A 26,423-nucleotide genomic window follows, 5' to 3' on the forward strand; every position below is an offset into this window, starting at 1 on the left:
TCGAACGCCCGCTGGCAAGAGGTCACGGGGCAGACCCAGATGCCACAGGTCGACTGACTGAGATGACCGAGATGACTGGCTGATGCACCACCTGTGCCCCCTAATGTGCCAACTTGCTGTGCTTTAGCCACCCGGCGCTCCGCTCGTTGTTGTGAGCGTCGCTCCTCCCCCCTCCGTTGTTGTTGGAGAGCGACTGTCTCCAACTGCCCAGTAGCCTTGCCTACAGGAGAAGCTCACCGATGGGACTTTGTCCAGATCTTTCGAGGATTTGTGAGCTCCTCACACAATCCAGCCTGGTTAAACCCACACACACATACCACACACACACACCCACACACACAGACCCACACACCCACACACACACCACCCACACACACAGACCCACACACCCACACACATACCACCCACACACACAGACCCACACACCCACACACCACACACACACACACCACCCACACACACACCACCCACACACACAGACCCACACACCCACACACATACCACCCACACACACACCACCCACACACACAGACCCACACACCCACACACACACCACCCACACACACACACCACACACACACCACACACACACCACCCACACACACACCACCCACACACACAGACCCACACACACACACACACACCACACCACACACACCACCCACACACACAGACCCACACACACACACCCACACACACCACACCACACACCCACACACACACCACGCACACACACATCACACACACCACACACACCACACACACACACCACACCACACACCACACACACCACACCACACATCCACACACAGACCCCCACACACCACCCACACACACACACCACACACATCACACACACCACCCACACCACGCACACACACCACACACACCCACACACACCACACCACACATCCACACACAGACCCCCACACACCACACCACACACACCACACACACAGGCCGGGAGTCGCCACACGTGGCCTGCGCCGAGACTCTCCCAGTGAGCACGTGCGTGACCCTTGCCTGCCGGGTGACGTTATCGCAACTTTCCAGCGAGCGGTGGTACAATGTCCCTCCCCACCTCCCTCCCACCCTCCCCACCTCCCTCCCACCGCTCCTCCGCCCTCCGTTGTTGCTGAAGGGCGACTGCCTCCAACTGCCCAATAGCGTCCTGCACGAGCCTCCTCCGCAGAGGCCGATCTTGACACCGCTGGTACCAGTCATCGGCAAGTCCACTCAGCTCCACGTCCTCCTGTACCACATCACTCCATCTCTTCTCTAGCCCGTGCCGCGCCCGTTTAGCCCCCTCGATCCGGCCGAACAAAAGCTGTTTAGGCATGCGGTGGCTGGGCATGCGGGCTACATGACTCAGCCAACACAGCCTTGTCTGCCGGAGGAGCTCACCGATGGGACTTTGCCCAGATCTTTCAAGGATTTGTGAGCTCCTCACACAATCCAGCCTGGTTAAACCCAGGATGGATCGTAGGCAGGCCAGCCTAAATGTTTCCAACCGGCGAAGATGCTCCATTAGGGGGGTCCACGTTTCGCAAGGGTAGAGAAGGGAGGGAATGACTGTGGCCGAGAAGACCTGAAGCTTTGTGCGGAGCGACAGACCAGGTAGCTTCCACACAGCGTTACGCAACCGATGAAAAGATATTGCCGCTCAACTGATTCGGAGTGAGACCTCTGCTGTTAAACTGAAGCCGGTCATAAGCACACTGCCCAGGTATGGGAAACTCTCCACTCTCTCCACTACTGCCCCATCACCGATTGGGAGTTGTGGGGGTGGAGTGTCCGATGGTATAAAATACCCAGGCAGGTGCTTAGTTTTGGTGGGGCTGATGGTAATGCCCCACCTCTTAGTGGCACGCTCCAGTCTCAGCAGCGTCTCCAACTCCTCCTCTGAATGAGCAGCTATTACCAAATAATCGGCATACATAACGTGGTTGACCAATAGGGAGCCATCCCTTGATCACCACCGGGCATCGATCATCCTCTGTACCAAATGGAAATTCTCCCGGTACAGCTATTGAAGGCTTCACGAACTACGTGGTCAAAATAGATGTTAAATAATGTGGGAGCCAGAGGACATCCCTGTCGCACGCCAAGGTGAACAGGGAAAGGCTCCGACTCGCGGCCACGTAGTTTTACCCGGGCCCGCTCACCATCATGAAGGTCCTTAATGATCGTCAGCAGCGGGTCAGAGACTGGGAAAGCACGAAGAACAACCCAGAGCCCAGGCCTACTGATGGTATCATAGGCCTTGACCCGGTCAATAAAGCAGAGATGTAGGTCGTGTTGGAATTCCCTACAACTCTTTTGTAGCAGACGGACAGAAAATATGGCATCTGTGCAGGACCGCCCTTTCTCTCCTCAGCGTGACTGGCAAGGCGATGTTGAATAATCCTTGCCAGAGGATTATTCAACAGAGACACACACACAGACACATAGACACAGAGACACACACACAGAGACACACACAGAGACACTCACAGAGATACACTCACAGAGACACACACAGAGACACACCCACAGAGACACACACAGAGACACACAGACACACACACACAGACACACACTCACAGAGACACACACAGAGACACACTCACAGACACAACAACAACAACCGCCATTCGCCACTAAGTGGCGGTGACGTCACCACGATGCTTGTGCCAGGCCAAGTGCACCTTGAGGCCACGTGAAGTGTCGAAAGCCCGCTGGCAGGAGGTCACGGGGCAGACCCAGGTGCCACGGGTCGACTGACCGAGATGACCGAGATGACACACACACAGACACACACACAGAGGCATACACACAGAGACACACACAGAGACACACTCACAGACACACACACAGAGACACACTCACAGACACACACACACAGATACACACATACCCACAGACACACACAGACACACACACAGAGCAACACATACAGAGACACACACACAGAGACACACACAGAGACACACACAGACACACTCACAGAGACACACACAGAGACACACTCACAGAGACACACACACAGAGACACACACAGAGACACACACAGAGACACACACATAGACATACACAGAGACACACACAGACACACTCACAGACACACACACAGACACACATACACACACATACACACAAACAGAGCAACACACACAGAGACACACACACAGAGACACACACAGAGACGCAGACACACTCACATAGACACACACAGAGACGCAAACACACTCACAGAGACACACACACAGAGACACACACACACAGAGACACACACAGATACACACATACACACACAGACACACAGAGACGCAGACACACTCACAGAGACACACACAGAGACACACACAGACACTCACAGATACACACACAGAGACACACACAGATACACACACACAGACACACACACAGAGACACACACAGAGACACACACACAGAGACACACACACAGAGACACACACAGAGACGCAGACACACTCACAGAGACACACACACAGAGACACACTCACAGAGACTCAGAGAGACACACTCACAGAGACACACACAGAGACACACTCACAGAGACACACACACAGAGACACACACAGAGACACACACACAGACACACACACACAGAGACACACACAGAGACACACACAGAGACACACACAGAGACATACACTCAGAGACACACACAGAGACACACACAGACACACTCACAGACACACACACAGACACACATACACACACATACATACACACACACACAGAGCAACACACAAAGAGACACACACACAGAGACATACACAGAGACGCAGACACACTCACAGAGACACACACACAGAGACACTCCCAGACACCCTCACAGACACACACACACAGACACACATACACACACACACAGAGACACACTCAGACACACACACACACAGACAACAACAACAACAACCGCCATTCGCCACTAAGTGGCGGTGACGTCACCACGATGCTTGTGCCAGGCCAAGTGCACCTTGAGGCCACGTGAAGTGTCGAACGCCCGCTGGCAGGAGGTCACGGGGCAGACCCAGGTGCCACGGGTCGACTGACCGAGATGACCGAGATGACTGGCTGATGCACCACCTGTGCCCCCTACTGTACCAACTTGCTGTGCTTTAGCCACCCGGCGCTCCGCTCGTTGTTGTGAGCGTCGCTCCTCCGCCCTCCGTTGTTGTTGGAGGGCGACTGCCTCCAACTGCCCAGTAGCGTCCTTCACGAGCCGCCTCCACTGAGGCCGATCTTGACACCGCTGGTACCAGTCATCGGCAAGTCCACTCAGCTCCACGTCCTCCTGTACCACATCACTCCATCTCTTCTCCAGCCCGTGCCGCGCCCGTCTAGCCCCCTCGATCCGGCCGAACAAAAGCTGTTTAGGCATGCGGTGGCTGGGCATGCGGGCTACATGACCCAGCCAACGCAGCCTTTCCTGCCGGAGGAGCTCACTGATGGGACTTTGCCCAGATCTTTCAAGGATTTGTGAGCTCCTCACACAATCCAGCCTGGTTAAACCCAAGATGGATCGTAGGCAGGCCAACCTAAATGTTTCCAACCGGCGAAGATGCTCCACCAGGGGGGTCCACGTTTCGCAAGCGTAGAGAAGGGAGGGAATGACCGTGGCCGAGAAGACCTGAAGCTTCGTGCGGAGCGACAGACCAGGTTGCTTCCACACAGCGTTACGCAACCGATGAAAAGATATTGCCGCTCGACTGATTCGGAGTGAGACCTCTGCTGATAAACTGGAGCCGGTCATAAGCACACTGCCCAGGTATGGGAAACTCTCCACTCTCTCCACAACTGCCCCATCACCAATTGAGAGTTGTGGGGGTGGAGTGTCCGATGGTACAAAATACCCAGGCAGGTGCTTAGTTTTGGTGGGGCTGATGGTAAGGCCCCACCTCTTAGTGGCACGCTCCAGTCTCAGCAGCAGCGTCTCCAACACAGACACACACAGATACACACACACAGGGACACACGCAGACACACACACAGAGACACACACAGAGACGCAGACACACTCACAGAAACACACACACACAGAGAGACACACGCAGATACACACACACATCCTCCGCATTGCTTGAACGTGGCCTATTGGCACGTACCGACTAATAGACTCGGACGCGGCCATTATTAACCCTCTGAGACGGAACGAGAGAGCGAGAGAAAGAGAGAGAGAGTCACCCAGACCCTGGGCTCAGTCCTCAGCAGTTCTGTCTCTTTGTGTTTCCTGCAGGGTCATTATGAACCTCATGACATAGACAGAGAGCGAGAGAAAGAGAGACCCAGACCCTGGGCTCAAACCCAGCATCCCCAGCAGTGCTGGCTCATTGTGTTTCCTGCAGGGTCATTATGCACCTCATGAGATAGACAGAGAGAGAGAGAGAAACACCCAGACCCTGGGCTCAAACCCAGCGTTCTCAGCAGTCCTGTCTCATTGTGTTCCCGGCAGGGTCATTATGAACCTCATGACTTAGACACAGAGAGAGAGAGAGACACCCAGACCCTGGGCTCAAACCTAGCATCATCAGCAGTCCTGTCTCATTGTGTTTCCTGCAGGGTCATTATGAACCTCATGAGATAGACAGAGAGAGAGAGAAAAACACCCAGACCCTGGGCTCAAACCCCAGCAGTCCTGGCTCATTGTGTTTCCTGTAGGGTCATTATGAACCTCACGAGATAGACAGAGAGAGAGAGAGACACCCAGACCCTGGGCTCAAACCCAGCGTTCTCAGCAGTCCTGTCTCATTGTGTTCCCTGCAGGGTCATTATGAACCTCATGACTTAGACAGAGAGAGAGAGAGACACCCAGACCCTGGGCTCAAACCCAGCGTTCCCAGCAGTACTGGCTTAATGCCACTCCAGCATGGCCATTATGAACTTTCTGAGAAAGAGAAAAAACAGAGACAGAGGGAGAGGGAGACACAGAGACCCTGGGCTCAAACCCAGAATTCTCGGCTGTGCTGGCTTTAGTGTGTCCGACACGAACACCATGTTCGTCACCACCACGGGGTGGTCGTTAAAGCGCCTGTTGACACAACACTGCAGAGACCCTCCACCTTCAGACGAATCCCGGAGCATGTGAGCCTGGGTTCGAGCCCTGGCTCTGGGTGTTTCTGTCTATCTCAAGGGGTTCATAGTGGCCGTGTCAGAAACACTGAACTGATGGCCTGGGTCTGGATGTCTCTCTGTGTCTATCTCAAGAGGTTCATAGTGGCCGTGTCAGAGACACTGAACTGAGGGCCTGGGTTCGAGCCCTGGCTCTGGGTGTCTCTGTCTATCTCAAGGGGTTCATATTGGCCGTGTCAGAGACACTGAACTGATGGCCTGGGTTAGAGTCCTGGCTCTGGGTGTGTCTGTCTATCTCAAGGGGTTCATAGTGGCCGTGTCAGAGACACTGAACTGAGGGCCTGGGTTCGAGCCCTGGCTCTGGGTATCTCTGTCTATCTCAAGGGATTCATAGTGGCCGTGTCAGAGGCACTGAACTGAGAGCCTGGGTTCGAGCCCTGGCTCTGGGTGTCTCTGTCTATCTCAAGGGGTTCATAGTGGCCGTGTCAGAGACACTGAACTGATGGCCTGGGTTAGAGTCCTGGCTCTGGGTGTCTCTCTGTGTCTATTTCAAGGGGCTCACAATGGCCGTGTCAGAGACACTGAACTGAGAGCCTGGGTTCGAGCCCTGGCTCTGGGTGTCTCTCTGTGTCTATCTCAATGGGTTCATAGTGGCCTTGTCAGAGACACTGAACTGAGGGCCTGGGTTGGAGTCCTGGCTCTGGGTGTCACTGTCTATCTCAAGGGGTTCATAGTGGCCGTGTCAGAGACACTGAACTGAGGGCCTGGGTTCGAGTCCTGGCTCTGGGTGTCTCTGTCTATCTCAAGGGGTTCATAGTGGCCGTGTCAGAGACACTGAACTGATGGCCTGGGTCTGGATGTCTCTCTGTGTCTCTCATCTCAAGGGGTTCACAATGGCTGTGTCAGAGACACTGAACCGAAATCCTGGGTTAGAGTCCTGGGTCTGGGTGTCTCTCTGTGTCTCTCATCTCAAGGGCTCCATCATGGCCGTGTCAGAGACACTGTACTGAGGGTCTGGGTTCGAGCCCTGGCTGTTTCTGTCTATCTCAAGGGGTTCATAGTGGCCGTGTCAGAGACACTGAACTGATGGCCTGGGTCTGGATGTCTCTCTGTGTCTATCTCAAGAGGTTCATAGTGGCCATGTCAGAGACACTGAACTGAGGGCCTGGGTTCGAGCCCTGGCTCTGGGTATCTCTGTCTATCTCAAGGGATTCATATTGGCCGTGTCAGAGACACTGAACTGAGGGCCTGGGTTCGAGCCCTGGCTCTGGGTGTCTCTGTTTATCTCAAGGGGTTCATAGTGGCCGTGTCAGAGACACTGAACTGATGGCCTGGGTTAGAGTCCTGGCTCTGGGTGTCTCTCTGTGTCTCTCAGCTCAAGGGGCTCACGATGGCCGTGTCAGAGACACTGAACTTATACCGATGAACCCCTGGGTTCGAGCCCTGGCTCTGGAGTCTAGCGTAGCAGTTAGCCGCCGCCGCTGCACTGCGAACCCGGCGGCCCGAGTTCGACTCTCGTTCACGGGTGTCCCCCTGGGCAGACGCGGCCTCCTGCGATGTCTGAACATTGCAACGGGGGGGGGGGGGGGGGGGGGGGAGACGACACTGGGGGAGACAAAGGCGGCTAGGCGAGATTTTCAAGCCACACCCAAAGCAACCTCCTGCTATAAGCCAATGTCGCGGGAACAAAAAAAACCAAGATAAAGATCCCCCGTATAGCCTTAACAGACTGTAGGGGCAAGTGCGGTTAGCGAGCACCTATGAAGGCCGGAACGGTACACGAGGGGGTGGGTGGCCAACACCACGCCCGGCCGCCTTTGTCTCCCCAGTGGCGATGTTTACACACCGCACCAGGTACTAATTTGAGGCTGAGTCGACCTAGAGGAGGCCCAGGTCCGGTTCAGATAATCATCAGTGGGTGCTGGCCGTGAGCGGGAATCGAACCCCGGTCGTCAGGTTCGTAGCGCAGCGTAGCGCTAACCACTACACTGCTACTCCTCACGGGAACGCACACACACGCACACACACACACAGGCACGCACACATACACACAGGCACACACAGACACACAGGCACGTACACACACACGCACACACACACACACACAGGCACGCACATATACACACAGGCACACACACACACAGGCACCCACACACAGGCACGCACACACACACAGGCACCCACACACACATAGGCACGCACACATACACACAGGCACACACACAGGCACGCACACACACACACAGGCACACACACACACAGGCACGCACACACACACAGGCACGCACACACACACACAGGCACGCACACACAGGCACGCACACACACACAGGCACGCACACATACACACAGGCACACACACAGGCACGCACACATACACACAGGCACACACACACACAGGCACGCACACACACAGGCACGCACACACGCAGGCATGCACACACACACAGGCACGCACACACGCACAACCACGGACACTGAAATCCCACCGCTGATCCCACGAGCTTTGGTGAGAAACCCAGGCGCTTACAAACACACACACAGTCAAAGGCAAAGATCCCCCGGGTAGCCTTCACAGACTGTAGGGGCAAGTGCTGTTGGCGAGTAGCACCTATGAAGACCGGAAGGGCACACGAGGGGGTGGGTGGGTGGCCAGCACCACGCCCGACCGCCTTTGTCTCCCCAGTGGCGATGTTTACAACAGCGCACCAAGGTACTCATTTGAGGCTGAGTCGACCTAGGGGAGGCCCAGGACCGGTTCAGATAATCGTCACCGGTGTTGGCCGTGAGCGGGAACCGAACTGCGATCATAGCCGGGTTGTTAGCGCAGCGTAGCGCTAACCTCTGCACCACCACTCCCCGACACACTCACTCATATATATAGACGCATGCACACACGTACACGGACACGGACACACACATACCCACGGACACACACATTCCCACAGGCGTATCCAGACTCATAGACACACACCCAGATATAAAGACAATCACATATAGGCACAAAGACAAAGACAAAGATCCCCCGTATAGCCTTAACAGACTGTAGGGGCAAGTGCTGTTAGCGAGCACCTATGAAGGCCGGAACGGTACACGAGGGGGTGGGTGGCCAGCACCACGCCCGACCGCCTTTGTCTCCCTAGCGGCGATGTTTACACACCGCACCAGGTACTCATTTGAGGCTGAGTCGACCTAGGGGAGGCCCAGGACCGGTTCAGATAATCGTCACTGGTGTTAGCCGTGAGCGGGAATCGAACCCCGGGTCGCCAAGTTCGTAGTGCAGCGCGCTAACCGCTACACTACCGCTCCCCACATATAGGCACACACACACACGCACACGCATTCTCACTTACATACACACTAAGACAAAGACGGTCCGTGTAGGATTAACAGACTGTTGGGGCAAGTGCTGTTAGCGAGTAGCACCTGTGAAGTCTGGCACGCACACGAGGGGGTGGGTGGCCAGCACCACGCCCGGCCGCCTTTGTCTCCCCAGTGGCGATGGTTATACACCGCACAAGGTACTCATTTGAGGCCCAGGACCGGTTCAGATAATATTCAGACACATACAGATACAGATACACACGCGCACACGGACACACATTCTCACAGACACACACAGACAAACCCAGAGACACACGCACACGGACACACATTCACACAGACACATCCAGACACACACAGACACACAGACACCCCCAGACACACACAGACACACACAGACACACAAGCAGACACACCCAGACACACCCAGACACACACAGACACACCCAGACACACACACAGACACACACAGACACACACAGACACACACAGACACACACAGACACACCCAGACACACACACAGACACACACACAGACACACCCAGACACACACACAGACACACACACAGACACACCCAGACACACACAGACACACACACAGACACACACACAGACACACACACAGACACACCCAGAGACACATGCACACGGACACACATTCACACAGACACACCCAGACACACACAGACACACAGACACCCCCAAACACACACAGACACACAAGCAGACACACCCAGACACACATAGACACACCCAGACACACATCCAGACAAGGGCTGAACGATTAATCGATTTAAAATCGAAATCGCAATTTGAAACAATGCGATGAGCAAATCGAAAAGGCTGCGATTTTTTGCGATTTGAAAAGTCCTATTACTTTCGTATTGGAATTGTTACATTTTGTATTATTATAACTTTATTTATTTAACTTAACAATTATTCTATTTTGATTGTTCTATTTCAATTACAATATTTTTTTATAAATACATGTTGGAAGCAATCCATATCTTTAAAGTTATCATCCTTGCATTAGAATATATAGAGCAGTTAATATTTTGATGTTATCATGTGGTGATGCTCCATCACATGTTTTAAATCTATCACACAGTGAATATTGAACTGAAGCTTAACTTATTTTTTTCAATCTCAAATCGCAATCGCAATATCTGTCAGAAAAATCGCAATTAGATGTTTTACCAAAATCGTTCAGCCCTAACACAGACACACACACAGACACACCGAGATATACACACGTACACACCCAGACACACACCCAGACACACACACAGACACACCCAGACACACATGGACACACCCAGACACACACACAGACACACCGAGATATACACACATACACACCTAGACACACACCCAGACACACACACATACACACCCAGAGACACACGGACACACATTCACACAGACACACCCAGGCACACACACAGACACACCCAGGCACACACACAGACACACCCAGACACACATGGACACACCCAGACACACACACAGACACACCCAGACACACACACAGGGACACACCCAGACACACAGGGACACACCCAGGCACACACACAGACACACCCAGACAAACACAGAGACACACCCAGACACACATGGACACACCCAGACACACACACAGACACACCCAGACACACACACAGGGACACACCCAGACACACAGGGACACACCCAGGCACACACACAGACACACCCAGACACACACAGAGACACACCCAGACACACATGGACACACCCAGACACACACACAGACACACACAGAGACACACCCAGACACACATGGACACACCCAGACACACACACAGACACACCCAGAGACATACGGACACACATTCACACAGTCACGACCCGACACACACACACAGACACACCCAGACACACACACAGACACACCCAGACACACACAGACACACCCAGACACACACAGACACACCCAGACACACACCGACGACACACACAGACACACCCAGCCACACACACAGGACAACACCAGACACACACACAGACACACCCAGACACACACACAGACACACCCAGACACACACACAGACACACCCAGCACACACACAGACACACCAGACCACACACAGACACACCCAGACACACACACACCAGACACACACAGACACCCACAGACACACACACAGACACACCCAGACACACACGCAGCACACCCCAGACACACACAGACACACCCAGACACACCACACACCAGACACACCCAGACACACACAGACACACACAGACACACACACAGACACACCCAGACACACACACAGACACACCAGACACACACACAGACACCACCCAGACACACACATGACACACCCAGGACACACACAGACACACACAGACACACACACACAGACACCACAAGACACCACACAGACACACACACAGACACAACCAGACACACACGCAGACACACCCAGACACACACAGACACACACAGACACACCTAGATATACACACATACACACCCAGACACACACAGACACACCACACACACACAGACACACACAGACACACCCAGACACACACACATACACACCCTGACACACACGCACACGGACACACATTCACACAGACACCCACACGGACACACATTCTCACGAACACACACAGACACACTCACACACACGGACACACACAGACACACCCACACACACGGACACACACAGACACAGACACACGGACATACATTCTCACGGACACACACAGACACCCACACACACGGACACACATTCTAGCGGACACACCCAGACACACCCAGACACCCACACACACGGACACACATTATCGCAGACACGCGCAGACACTCGTAGACGGACACACATTCTCACGGACACACACACACACACGGACACACCCAGACACAGACACACACACGGACACACACACACTGACCCACCCACACACACGGACACACATTATCGCAGACACGCGCAGACACTCGTAGACGGACACACATTCTCACGGACACACACACACACACGGACACACCCAGACACAGACACACACACTGACACACCCAGACACACCCACACGCACGGACACACACACACACATTCTCACGGACGCACCCAGACAGAGAGACCGACACACACACGCACAGAGAGGCGCGGGCGATGTCCGGCCTCCTCTCGTGTTACCCGTCGTGTCCCCTCCCTCACCCACAGCCTCACCCCACAGCCTCACCCCACCACCACCACCACAGCGTCACACAATCTCAATTTAGAGGCTCCGTATCACGCGCAAACAATGTGTCACACGCGCGCACGCACGCGCACAAAGACAAAGATCCCCCGCGTAGCCCTGGCAGACTGTCGGGGCAAGTGGCTGTTAGTCGCGAAATGAAGGCGGGTGGCCAGCACCAGTGGCGAAATTTTTTTCATACCGCACCGGGGACTCATTTGAGGCTGAGTCGACCTAGGGGAGGCACCAGGACCGGTTGGGATAATCGTCGCCGGGTTTGTAGGGCAGCGCGCTGACCCCGCAAACGCCACCACCACCGCCACCACGACCCCCACCACCAACAGCAAAGACAAAGATCCCCCGTATAGCCTTGAGAGATGGCTGGGGCAAGTGCTGTTAGCGAGCACCTATGAAGGCGGGAACGTCACACGAGAGGGTGGGTGGCCAGCACCACGCCCGACCGCATTTGTCTCCCCAGTGGCGATGTTTACTACACACCGCACCAGGTACTCATTTGAGGCTGAGTCGACCTAGGGGAGGACCCAGGACCGGTTCAGACAATCGTCACCGGTGTTGGCCGTGAGCGAGAATTGAACTTGGGTCGCCGGGTTGTTAGCGCTAACCGCTACACTACCGCTCCCCACCAATAGCACCACCACTACGACCACCACCACTACCATGACCACCACCACTACGACCACCACTAACAAAGATACAAAGACAAAGATCCCCCGTATAGCCTTAACAGACTGTAGGGGCAAGTGCTGTTAGCGAGCGGTAGTGTAGCGGGTAGCGCTACGCTGCGCTACGAACCCGGCGACCCGAGTTCGATTCCCGCTCACGGCCAACACCAGTGACGATTATCTGAACCGGTCCTGGGCCTCCACAAGGTCGACTCAGCCTCAAATGAGTCCCTGGTGCGGTGTGTAAACATAGCCACTGGGGAGACAAAGGCGGCCGGGCGTGGTGCTTGCCACCCACCCCCTCGTGTGCCGTGCCGGCCTTTGTAGGTGCTCACCACCACGATCACCACCACTAGCACCACTACTAACACCACTACTAACACCACCACTATCACCACCACGATCACCACCACTAGCACCACTACTAACACCACTACTAACACCACTACTAACACCACTACTAACACCACCAATAACACCACCAATATTACTACCACTAGCACCACCACTATCACCACCACTATCACCACCACTAGGACCACCACTATCACCACCACTATCACCACCACTAACCACTAACACCACCACTAACACCACCACTAACACCACCACTATCACCACCACTATCACCACCACTAACACCACCACTATCACCACTATCACCACCACTAGCACCACCACTATCACCACTATCACCACCACTAGCACCACCACTATCACCACCACTATCACCACCACTATCACCACCACTATCACCACTATCACCACCACTAGCACCACCACTATCACCACCACTAACACCACCACTATCACCACTATCACCACCACTAGCACCACCACTATCACCACCACTATCACCACTATCACCACCACTAGCACCACCACTATCACCACCACTATCACCACCACTATCACCACCACTATCACCACTATCACCACCACTAGCACCACCACTATCACCACCACTATCACCACCACTAACATCACCACTATCACCACTATCACCACCACTAGCACCACCACTATCACCACCACTATCACCACCACTATCACCACCACTATCACCACCACTAACCACTAACACCACCACTAACACCACCACTAACACCACCACTATCACCACCACTATCACCACCACTAACACCACCACTATCACCACTATCACCACCACTATCATCACCACTATCACCACCACTAACACCACCGCGATCAACACCACTAGCACCACCACTATCACCACCACTAACACCACCAATAACACCACCAATATTACCACCACTAGCACCACCACTATCACCATCACTAACACCACCACTATCACCACCACTATCACCACCACTATCACCACCACTAACACCACCACTATCACCACCACTATCACCACCACTATCACCACCACTAACACCACCACTATCATCACCACTATCACCACCACTAACACCACCGCGATCACCACCACTAGCACCACCACTATCACCACCACTAACACCACCACTAACACCACCACTATCACCACCACTAACACCACCACTATCACCACCACTATCACCACCACTATCACCACCACTAACACCACCACTGTCACCACCACTAACGCCACCACTATCACCACCACTAACGCCTCTGCTGCCAAACCGGAGTTGGTCGTAGGCACAATACACAGGCACGGGTAAATCTCTCCACTCTCTCAGGGACTGTCTCATAATTCAAAGGGAATTGACGTGGTGGAGTATTTGATGACATAAAAAATTAACCCGTAAAAACAAAGTTTTTCACTATAAATCCTTTATATGCGTGGCGGCTAGAGTCCTCTCGTCCTCTGGCTTGAGATGGCTGCCACCTATGGGTCAGATGATTGCCTGCCACCATTAAGCAATTGGTAATTACATAGAATTCTTTGTTCCTAAAAAGTGTAAACATTTTGAACAATTATTTCACGAAAATTAATTGTCTCGCACAACGAGTCTGTGTGGAAAAATGTCAGCTCGATTGGATCACGGGAAGTGGGTTAAAAACGACTGAAAGATTTGCACGGTCGTAAGCGCGCAAGCAAGCAAGCAATCAAACTTAATATAAAGGATTTAAATAAAAAACGACCGAAAGATTTGCACGGTCGTAAGCGCGCAAGCAAGCAAGCGAACTTAATATAAAGGATTTAAAAATACCCAGGCAGGTGCTTTGTCATGGGGCCTCCCTTGCCAGTCTCAAAATATAAGAATAGGTCCCATTATGTAGCTGCTCCGCCCGAGGTACAAATGCCCTGATCGCTAGTTCATTGTCTGTGTGCCGTCCGCCTTTTGACGTCCTCTCGTCTGGCACTGGTTGAGACTGGGCTCTAAAGAAAGCTGTCTCTGGTGTGGAACCATCAAGTTTCAAAGCAGATGCATCATCATAGACTACCAGTGCATTTTCATCACAAGCATGTGTGGTTAACGCAGACACGATTCCTTGCAAAAAAGGTTTCTGTTTGCTGTTTTAACATCTAAACGCAACTGTTTTTTTCTTCTTGGTTCTTTCGGTAAAGTCACGTAGAATGGAAGTAATAAAATAATAAAATAAAACATAATAAAATAATTCTCACGACGTTTCGGCCACAACGCAAGCAGTCGTCCTCAGGTGAAGAACAGGTCTGTCGATAAGACAGAGTCTGAATGACACGTCCTAGGCTTGGAGCGTCTATTTAAGCTGGGGTGGAGGGGCGAAGAGCGCCTTGACAAAATAATTTGCATATTAAGAGGAATTTTTTGCATATTTATGCAAATGCATATATGCGACTAGTACTACTTGTGAAATGCGTAGGAGGTGTTACGGGGGGTTTAAAGTCAAAATACAACTGTTTTTATTTGCCAGAAAGGGTAGAACATATTCTTACAGGTGCTTTGTGTTAGTAGGGGGCTGATGGTAAGGCCCCACCTCTTAGTGGCACGCTCCAGATTCAGCAGCAGAGCATCAAACTATTGCTTCTCAGAGCGAGCAGCAATTATATCAGATTATCTGCGCACGTGACATGGTTGACCAATAGGGAGCCATCCCTTGACCGCACCCGTGCATCGTTAAGCCTGCCATTGTATCTGCTCGACCAGATGGAGATTCCTCCGGTACAGCTGCATGGAAAGCTTCTCGAACTACGTGATCAAAGAAGATGTTGCACTACAGCCGTTGCTCTACATCCGCACAGGCCACGCGGAAAAACAAGATCTATAGGTTCACACCATACGACTCATATAGCGACCTACATATTCACACTGAGACCTTTATATTCACACCGATACCTATATACTCACACTGAGACCCATAGACTCCAAAGACACCCACAGGCTCATAACAAAGACCCACAAAGACCCATAAACTCACATAGAGACCCATAGACTCACACAGAGACGCATAGACTCACACAGAGACCCATAGACTTATACAGAGCCCCATAGACTCACACAGAGACGCATAGACTCACACAGAGACCCATAGACTCACATGGAGACCCATAGACTCATATGGAGACCCATAGACTAACACAGAGACCCATAGAGTCACACGTAGACCCATAGACTCACACAGAGACCCACAGTCTCACATAGAGACCCATAGACTCACGCAGAGACCCATACTCTCACACGGAGACTCATAGACTCACACAGAGACCCATAGACTCACACAGAGACCCACAGTCTCACATAGAGACCCATAGACTCACGCAGAGACCCATACTCTCACACGGAGACCCATAGACTCACACAGAGACCCATAGACTCACACAGAGACCCATAGACTCACACAGAGACCCATAGACTCACACAGAGACCCATAGACTCACACGGAGACCCATATACTCACACAGAGACCCACAGACTCACACGGAGACCCATAGAGTCACACAGAGACCCATAGACTCACACAGAGACCCATAGACTCGCACAGAGACCCACAGACTCGCACAGAGACCCACAGACTCAACACAGAGACCCATAGACTCACATGGAGACCCATAGACTCAACACAGAGACCCATAGACTCACACGGGACATAGACTCACACAGAGACCCATAGACTCACACAGAGACCCATAGACTCACACGGACACCCATAGACTCAACACAGAGACCCATAGACTCACACGGAGACCCATAGACTCAACACAGACCCATAGACTCAACACAGACCCATAGACTCAACACAGATCCATAGACTCAACACAGACCCATAGACTCAACACAGACCCATAGACTCACACAGACCCATAGACTCAACACAGACCCATAGACTCAACACAGAGACCCATAGACTCAACACAGAGACCCATAGACTCACACGGAGACCCATAGACTAACACAGACACCCATAGACTCAACACAGACACCCATAGATTCACACAGAGACCCATAGACTCAACACAGAGACCCATAGACTCAACACAGAGACCCATAGACTCAACACAGAGACCCATAGACTCACACGGAGACCCATAGACTAACACAGACACCCATAGACTCAACACAGAGACCCATAGACTCACACAGAGACCCATAGACTCAACACAGAGACCCATAGACTCAACACAGAGACCCATAGACTCACATGGAGACCCATAGACTCACACTGATATCGATACAAAGTGGATATCATCCCAGCATGAATGATTCGCCACTCCGCCACGCCTGACGCTAGACTATTGAATGTTTGTGTTTATATATTTGACCAGGTAAGGCACGCTGAGCTATCTAATATTTTTTTCAGAAGCGATTTGGCCACAAATGACAGCTCAACAAAGTGGCTTGTCATTACGTGGAAACGTACAGCTGCCAAAGAGTCTAGAGGCACGATGTTGAGTCTAAATGTGCAGGGGAAACTCGCAAGACACGGAGACTACTGGGGAGAGAGAGAGAGACACGCAACCTCCAAATCTACAGCAGGCGTCAGGGTCGGGATAAAATCCACGACCTCCTGTACACCAGGCGAGGTAGTTAACATCTCCTAGCCACCGTGAGGATGAGACAGAGAGAGAGAGACACGCAAACTCCAAATACACAGCAGCAGGCGTCAGGGTCAGATTCGAACCTACGACCTCCTGTACACCAGGCGAGGTAGTTAATATCTCCTAGCCACCGTGATGATGATGAGAGAAAGAGAGACACGCAAACTCCAAATACACAGCAGCAGGCGTCAGGGTCGGGATCGAACCCACGACCTCCTGTATACCAGGCGAGCTAGTCAACATCTCCTAGCCACCGTGATGATGATGAAAAAGAGACACACAACTTCCAAATCTACAGCAGCAGGCGTCAGTATCTGGATAAAATCCACGACCTCCTGTACACCAGGCGAGGTAGTTAACATCTCCTAGCCACCGTGATGATGATGATGATGATGATAGAAACACGCAAACTCCAAATACACAGCAGCATGTGTCAGGGTCGGGATTGAACCCACGACCTCCTGTACACCAGGCGAGGTAGTCAACATCTCTTAGCCACCGTGACACAATCATTTGGCTCACCACCAACCAGAGTGGTGAAGTATGTACCTACGACTCACCATGGCGAGGATCCTCTGGGCGTGCACGCGTGCGTGCAGCAACGCGCCAGCGACGAGGTCACGCGTCCCCAGCAGCGTATGCTGGATGTCCGACGGTGGAGCCAGCAGCCTGGAGCCTGGGGGCACACGGGGGTGGGGGGGGGCACGTGGGGGAGACACGTGGGGGAGACGTGAGGCCACGTGGGGAGACGTGAGGCCACGTGGGGACACGTGGGAAAGACGTAGAGAGACACGTGGGGAGACGTGAGGAGACGTGAGGACACGTGGGAGAGACGTGGAGAGACACGTGGGGAGACGTGAGGAGACGTGAGGTCACGTGGGGACACGTGGGAGAGACGTGGAGAGACACGTTGGGGGGGACGTGGGGACACGTGGGGACACGCGGGGGAGACGTGAGGCCACGTGAGGAGACGGGGGGACACGTGGGGAGACGTGGAGAGACGTGGGAGAGAAACGTGGGGACACGTGGGAGACACGTGGAGAAACGTGAAGACACGGGGGGACACGTGGAAGACACGTGGGGACACGTGGAGAAACGTGAAGACACGGGGGGACACGTGGGAGAGACATGGGGACACGTGGAGAGACGTGAGTACACGTGGAGAGACGTGAGGACAGGGGGGACACGTGGGAGAGACGTGAGGACACGGGGAGAGACGTGAGGACAGGGGGTGACACGTGGGAGAGACGTGAGGACACGTGGAGAGACACGTAGGGGGACGTGTAGAGACACGTGGAGAGACGTGAGGACAGGGGGGACACGTGGGGGGACGTGTAGAGACACGTGGAGAGACACGGGGGACATGCGGGGGAGGCACGGGCAAGTGCTGCTACGGTGGCCAGCACCACGCCCGGCCGCCTTTGTCTCCCCAGTGATGATGTGGGTGGCGGTAGTGGGGGATGGGGAGGATGGGGGGGGGGGCTGGGGGAGTGTAGGGGGGTGGCGGAGGGGATGGGGGGGGGGTCCCCACCGAGACGCCCGATTCCCGCGACGAACTCCCTGAAGTGGGGGTCCAGGGCGGGCACGCCGGCGAGGCAGGCGCGCAGCGCGTTCAGGCAGAGCCCCCCGCACGGCTTGATGAGCGTGAGGCCGCGGCAGTGCGCGCAGTACTGCACGCGCAGCAGCACCAGGGCGCAGTCGCGTGACACGGCCACGTGCTCCGTCATGTTGATCACCTGCGTGGTGGTGGTGGTGAGTGGTGGGTGGGTGAGTGGGTGGGTGAGTGGGTGAGTGGGTGGGTGAGTGGGTGGGTGGGTGAGTGAGTGGGTGGGTGAGCGGGTGAGTGGGTGGGTGGGTGGGTGAGTGGGTGAGTGGGTGGGTGAGTGGGTGGGTGGGTGAGTGGGTGGGTGGGTGGGTGAGTGAGTGAGTGGGTGGGTGGGTGAGTGGGTGAGTGGGTGGGTGAGTGGGTGGGTGGGTGGGTGAGTGGGCGAGTGGGTGGGTGAGTGGGTGAGTGGGTGGTGAGTGAGTGGGTGGGTGAGTGGGCGAGTGGGTGGGTGAGTGGGTGGGTGGGTGAGTGAGTGGGTGGGTGGGTGAGTGGGTGAGTGGGTGGGTGAGTGGGTGGGTGGGCGGGTGGGCGGGTGAGCGGGTGGGTGAGTGGGTGAGTGAGTGGGTGGGTGCGCTTGAGTGGGTGGGTGGGCGGGTGGGTGAGCGGGTGGGTGAGCGGGTGAGTGAGTGGGTGGGTGGGTGCGTGGGTGGGTGGGTGAGTGGCCGAGTGGATGAGCGGGTGGGTGAGCGGGTGGGTGGGTGAGTGGACGAGTGGGTGGATGAGCGGATGGGTGAGTGGGTGGGTGAGTGGGTGAGTGGGTGAGTAGGCGAATGGATGAGCCGGTGGGTGAGTGGGTGTGTGAGTGGATGGGTGGGTGGGTGAGCGGGCGGGTGAGTGGGTGGGTGAGTGGACGAGTGGGTGGATGAGCGGATGGGTGAGTGGGTGGGTGAGTAGGTGGGTGGGCGAATGGATGAGCGGGTGGGATGAGTGGGTGGGTGAGTGGATGGGTGGGTGGGTGAGTGGGTGGGAGAGTGGGTGGATGGGTGAGTGGATGGGTGGGTGAGTAGATGGGTAAGTGGGTGGGTGGGTGAGTGGGTAGGCGAGTGGATGAATGGGTGAGCGGGTGAATTGGTGGGTGGGCGAGTGGATGAACGGGTGGGCAAGTGTGTGAGTGAATGGGGGGTGATGGATGGACACGCAGGGAAATAAGTATATGCACGCGTAACATGGACACATGAACGGATGGGTAAGTGGTCAGATGAACGGATTAAACAGATGGTTAGATGAGCGATGGATGAACACACGGACAGAAACACACACACCCATATTAACAGGTTCACGCACACTTATTACAGCCACTGTGTAACCCACTCACACACATAACGACCCACTCACATTCCAATTCACTCACACAATCCCACACAAAAACCCACGAATCCACTCACACCAAACCCACTAACAAGGACAAAGATGTCCCATATAGCCTTAACAGACTGTTGGGGCAAGCGCTGTTACCAAGCAACTAACCAGCACACACAGGATGATGCTGGATGCAATTACCAGCGAAACGTCGTACTCAAATTGTAAATGTTGTGGCTTCAACACACCGGTGGGCTAAAGCAGTGAACTATTTGTCTTTGTCAACGTGACACATTTTTACTGATTGGCCGTGTCGGGTGGTGGAGGCTTACGACACATTTATAAATAACGCGATCTAAACCCAAAAACGTCAGCAACCCGCGACCACCAACCATCCTTGCAGCACCTCACGGCTCTCTGAACCTGTGAGCGAAGGCTGCGGTAAGCCTCCTCATTCTCTGACGTGGGATGCTGTAGACGATGAGAGTGGGCCTGTCGCTTTTGTCAGCCAGCCTGAACACCTCCTCTGTCATCCAGGGTCTCTGAGGTGGTCTTGACCGTGTACCCAAAGCAGCCATTACCGCTGCATGAGCCAAAGTCCTAAACCTCGCCCATTTCCCCTCGACATCAGCTGGAGTGGGGGACGATGCCAACCCCAGCTGCAAGTGATGATGAAATTCTCGCTTGCAATTTTCATCAGCTAGCTGAGACCATGCCACTATGGGTTTAAATGGGGTCTTGGGTATACACCCACCACCGGAGTGGAAGAATGGCAGGCACACCTTACAGATGACAAGTCGATGGTCAGTAGGCTCCACGGTAGGTCCTGGTGTCAACAATATGGGCCCGCATCCACTGTTCTATCACTATGTAGTCCAGCAGATTTTCTTGCTTGGACCCGGCATGCATCCATGATGTTGTGTGGATGCGCCGATGCCGGAACAGCGTGTTGGTAACTACAAGCCCATGGGCTGCACAAACATCTAGCAGCCTCCGACTATTGTTATTGAGCTGATCTGGCCCATGTCTTCCAATCACTCACGACCAGGTGCCAGCATCATGACCAACTCGGGCATTGAAGTCACCCAACTAGATGACTCTATCCCGAGGGGCCACTTTAGCCAGCAACTGTAACAGGAGGTCATAGAAGGCATCTGATTCATCGGCCTTGCCTGCATCCCTCCACGGATGTTTGTCTTTGGTGGGGGCATAAGGAACCACGATCATCACTCCTTGCCTCTGGTTGATGGGAAGGCGAACCCAAAGTAGCCTGGGGCTTACAGGTTCCCACACCTCACCGCCACGCTCCCACACCCCCTTCATTCTTTTGTTCAGAAGAAGAGAATAAGAGCCACTCCCTGTTGTTTGGCAGTCTCCTGCCCCGAATAGAGGACTGTCCACCCCTCATGATGGCAGGAGCCAGAGCCGGTCCACCGGACCTCTTGAATACCACAGAGATCCAGGCGGTACCGGTCCAGCTCCCGACAGAGGAGTGGCAGCCTCTCCTCCGCAGTGAGCGTTCGAACATTCCACGTGGCCATCCGAAGTGACTTTTTGTTGTTTCTGGAGGAGCCCCAAAGGTAAGGATTCAGTCTTCTGGCTCCGCCAAATGGGGTTTGGCCAGGAGACGTCACAGAAGCTGTCCCCCCGGGGCCTCCGGCACAAGCTTAATAAGTTTTTGCATCGTAGTTTAGTGGTAGTTAATTGAAAGTGGAGGGGTGACCAGCCCCTCGCACCACTCCAGAGCCCCCATTTGGCCGCTGTGTGGGTTACAAACGCTATGAAGGCAAAGGCCAACCTAAATTCGCCCTCCCACCCCGGCACTGCCCACCACAGCGTTGCCTACCGGCACCACGAGGAGGTAAGGGGGTCGTGTTTGCTGGACTACACACGCGCACACACACATACACACACACACACATACACACACACACATACACACATACACACACATACACACACATACACACACACACATACACACATACACACACACACACACATACACGCACGCGCACCCCGCACCTCCACGCCGGCGTTGAGCGCCCGCACGAAGGTGCCGGCGGCGGTGACAGCGCTCTCCACCCTCGCCTCCATCGTGCGCGGCACCGGCCCGAAGGGGTTCACCTCGCCCCGGAGACGGCGCACGCACGCCACGTACGCTGCGGCGGTGGCGGCGGCACTGCCACCCGCCGCGGCGGTGCCACCCACAGCGGTGCCACCCACAGCGGTACCAACCACAGCAGTGCCACCCACAGCGGTGCCACCCTCGCCACCCCACGCAGTGGCAGCCGGAGACGGAGGCACGGGAGGTGCCGTTCGGAGCCCCGCTGGCGTTCGCCGTGCCGCGGCCTTCACGGAGCGCGACCTCCGCCTCCTCCCCATCCACCTCCCCCTCCGCCGACGTCCACTGCCGCTGCCGCTGCTCCTGCCGCTGCCGCTGGGCGCCGAGGAGATTGGAGGCGACGACGGAGGGGAAGAGGTCGTCGTAGAAGCGCGCCACGGCCTCCCGTAGGGCCGGGCTCGCGGGTCCGGGCCCCGGGGCCAGGTGGCGGGCCAGGGCCGCGTAGAGGCGGCGCACCGCTGGCAGCGCCGTGGCCGTGCGGCCCAACTCCGGGTGGCCACGCGCCAACAGCTCCTCCGTCGCGTTCTGGGACTGGCGCAGCAGCGACTCCAGAGTCTCTGCGGTTGGTCAGAGGGGTGGTGGTGGTTGGTGGTGGTTGGTGGTTGGTTGGTGGGTGGTGGGGGTGGTTGGGGGTGGTGGTTGGGGGTGGTGGTTGGTGGTTGGTGGTTGGTTGGTGGTGGTGGTTGGTTGGTGGTGGTTGGTGGTGGTTGGTGGTGGTGGTGGTGGTTGGTGGTAATGGTGGTTGGTGGTGGTGGTTGGTGGTGGTTGGTGGTGGTTGGTTGGTGGTGTTTGGTTGGTGGTGGTGGCGGTATTGTAGCGGTGAGCGCGATGCTGCGCTACAAACCCGGTGACCCGAGTTCGATTCCCGCTCACGGCTAACACCAGTGACGATTATCTGAACCGGTCCTGGGCTTCGTCGACTCAGCCTCAAATGAGTACCTGGTGTGATGTGTAGTAAACATCGCCACTGGGGAGACAAAGGCGGCCGGACGTAGTGCAAGCCACCCACCCCCTCGTGTGCCGTTCCGGCCTTCATAGGTGCTGCTCGCTAACAGCACTTGCCCCTACAGTCTGTTCAGGCTACACGGGGAATCTTTGTCTTGGTGATGGTGATGGAGGTGGTGGAGGTGGAGGGGGTGAAGGATGGAGACACGAGGAGGCGGTGGAGGAGGTCGAGGTAGTCGAGGAGGTGGTAGAGGAGGTGGTGGTGGAGGGGTGAAAGTAGTTGGTGGAGGAGATGGAGGAGGTGTAGGTGGTGTAGGTGGATGAGGTGCAGGAGGAGGAGGAGGGTGATGAGGAGGAGGTAGTGGTGGTGGTCAAGCTGGAGGAGGTGGAGGAGATCGAGGAGGTGTAGGTGGTGTAGGTGGATGAGGTGCAGGAGGAGGAGGAGGGTGACGAGGAGGAGGTAGTAGTGGTGGTCAGGCTGGAGAAGGTGGAGGAGATGGAGGAGGTGGATGAGGTGCAAGCGGTGGTGACGGTGTCGGTAGCGGAGGTGGTGGAGGAGGAGGTTGTTGGGAAGGTGAAGGAGGTGGAGTTTGTGGAGGAGGTGGTGGTGGTGGAGTTTATGGCGGAGGTGGTGGTGGTGGTGGTGGTGGAGTTTGTGGAGGAGGTCGTGGTAGAGTTTGTGGAGGAGGTGGTGGTGGTAGTGGTGGAGTTTGTGGAGGAGGTGGTGGTGAAGGTGGAGTTTGTGGAGGAGGTGGTGGTGGTGGTGGAGTTTGTGGAGGAGGTGGTGGTAGAGTTTGTGGAGGAGGTGGTGGTGGTGGAGTTTGTGGAGGAGGTGGTGGTGAAGGTGGAGTTTGTAGAGGAGGTGGCGGTGGTGGAGTTTGTGGAGGAGGTGGATTTTGTGGTGGTGGTGGTGGTGGTGGTGGAGTTTGTAGAGGAGGAGGTGGTGGTGAACAAGGTAGAGGTTGTGTTAGAGGAGATTGAGGAGGTCAAGGAGATGGTTGTGGCAGGAGGAGGAGGTGGAGGAAGTGGTGAAGATGGATGAGGTGTACGAGTTATAACCGTCCCAGACTACACACCAAGACGTGACTTTACCGAAAAAAAACTAAGAATATGAATCCTTGCAGTCACGAAAGCTTCAAATCTAGAAACAACAACACCCACACACAATCCCCTCAATAACATTTCACGTTCACAGTGAACGGTCAAAGAAGCACGGACGGGGCAAGGTTCACGATTAGGAGGCGCACTGCATCCAGGGATCCCAGTGTGCCTTGCACGACCTGAAGCCAGAGGTCGCAAACGGGTTTTGATTCCTTACCCGTACCCGGCCGCACCAGGGTCGCAAATGGGTACCCGTACCCTACCCGTACCTGTACCCTACCCGAAATGAGTGACAAACGGTGACTCACCAGTGACTCACGGCCTACCCGTACCCGTACCCGGCCGCACCAGGGTCGCAAACGGCTACCCGTACCCGGCCGGGTACGGGTAGCCGGGTATCGGGTAGGGTACGGGTATCGGGTACCCGGTTGCGACCTCTGCCTGAAGCCTCGCGAATAATACAAACGCCACCGCGAGGTCACGCAGAGTCGAACTGGACGCGCACGGGCAGCGGAGGCCAGCGGGTCCAAGAGATGGACCTCCGATTAGCACGGCGTGGCTACGTACGGTGCGAAAGAAGTTCAACGCACACGCTCATTCGCAATGCAAAATAAAAACATCGACAGCATGATGATGACGATGATACTATTGCCGTCATTCGCTAGCGTACAGGTTGGTCCAGATGTCTCGTGACCCCCCCCCCCCAAATTCAGAATAATTTCATCAAGGCCGATTCGATCTTGGGGAGGCCCAGGACCGGTTCAAGACTCCAGAGTCTCTGCAAAGTATGACGTGTGTTTTGATTTAGTGTGCTGATCTTAAAGGTGCATTGAAAAATTACAATACTCCGATTGATGCTGCTGCTGTTGTGGAGTGACTCATGCAGCCAGATATGGCTGCAGGGTTTTGGTAGTACATGTTGTTTATGCCATTTATTGTGAAAATACCGTCACAGTTCCTATGATCACTGTTTCATTGCTTTCATGGCTTTAGTTTGGTGATTTCGAAAAGTGTATTGGTTTAGCCATGTTTGTTTGTTGTAGTACAGAGTTAGACTGATGGCCTTAATCTAAGTT

At 54.6% G+C, this 26,423-nt stretch overlaps 1 protein-coding gene across 1 annotated transcript in view; it reads right to left on the reverse strand.

Moving 5' to 3' along the window:
• Positions 1 to 23,628, reverse strand: part of LOC133357268 (glypican-5-like) — a 47,679-nt gene extending 24,051 nt beyond the window's left edge. Inside the window, exons 1-3 of the mRNA XM_061575132.1 lie at positions 23,202 to 23,628; positions 19,803 to 20,007; positions 18,832 to 18,947 (exon numbers count right to left, since the gene is read on the reverse strand). Coding sequence (XP_061431116.1) covers positions 18,832 to 18,947; positions 19,803 to 20,007; positions 23,202 to 23,561 — 681 coding nt within the window. The 5' untranslated portion in view covers positions 23,562 to 23,628. The remainder of the gene's footprint in view (positions 1 to 18,831; positions 18,948 to 19,802; positions 20,008 to 23,201) is intronic.
• Between the last annotated feature and the right edge of the window lie 2,795 nt (positions 23,629 to 26,423).

This window comes from Lethenteron reissneri, chromosome 57 (assembly GCF_015708825.2).
Source record: "Lethenteron reissneri isolate LAM-NWPU_2019-01 chromosome 57, ASM1570882v1, whole genome shotgun sequence".
Taxonomy (NCBI): domain Eukaryota; kingdom Metazoa; phylum Chordata; class Hyperoartia; order Petromyzontiformes; family Petromyzontidae; genus Lethenteron; species Lethenteron reissneri.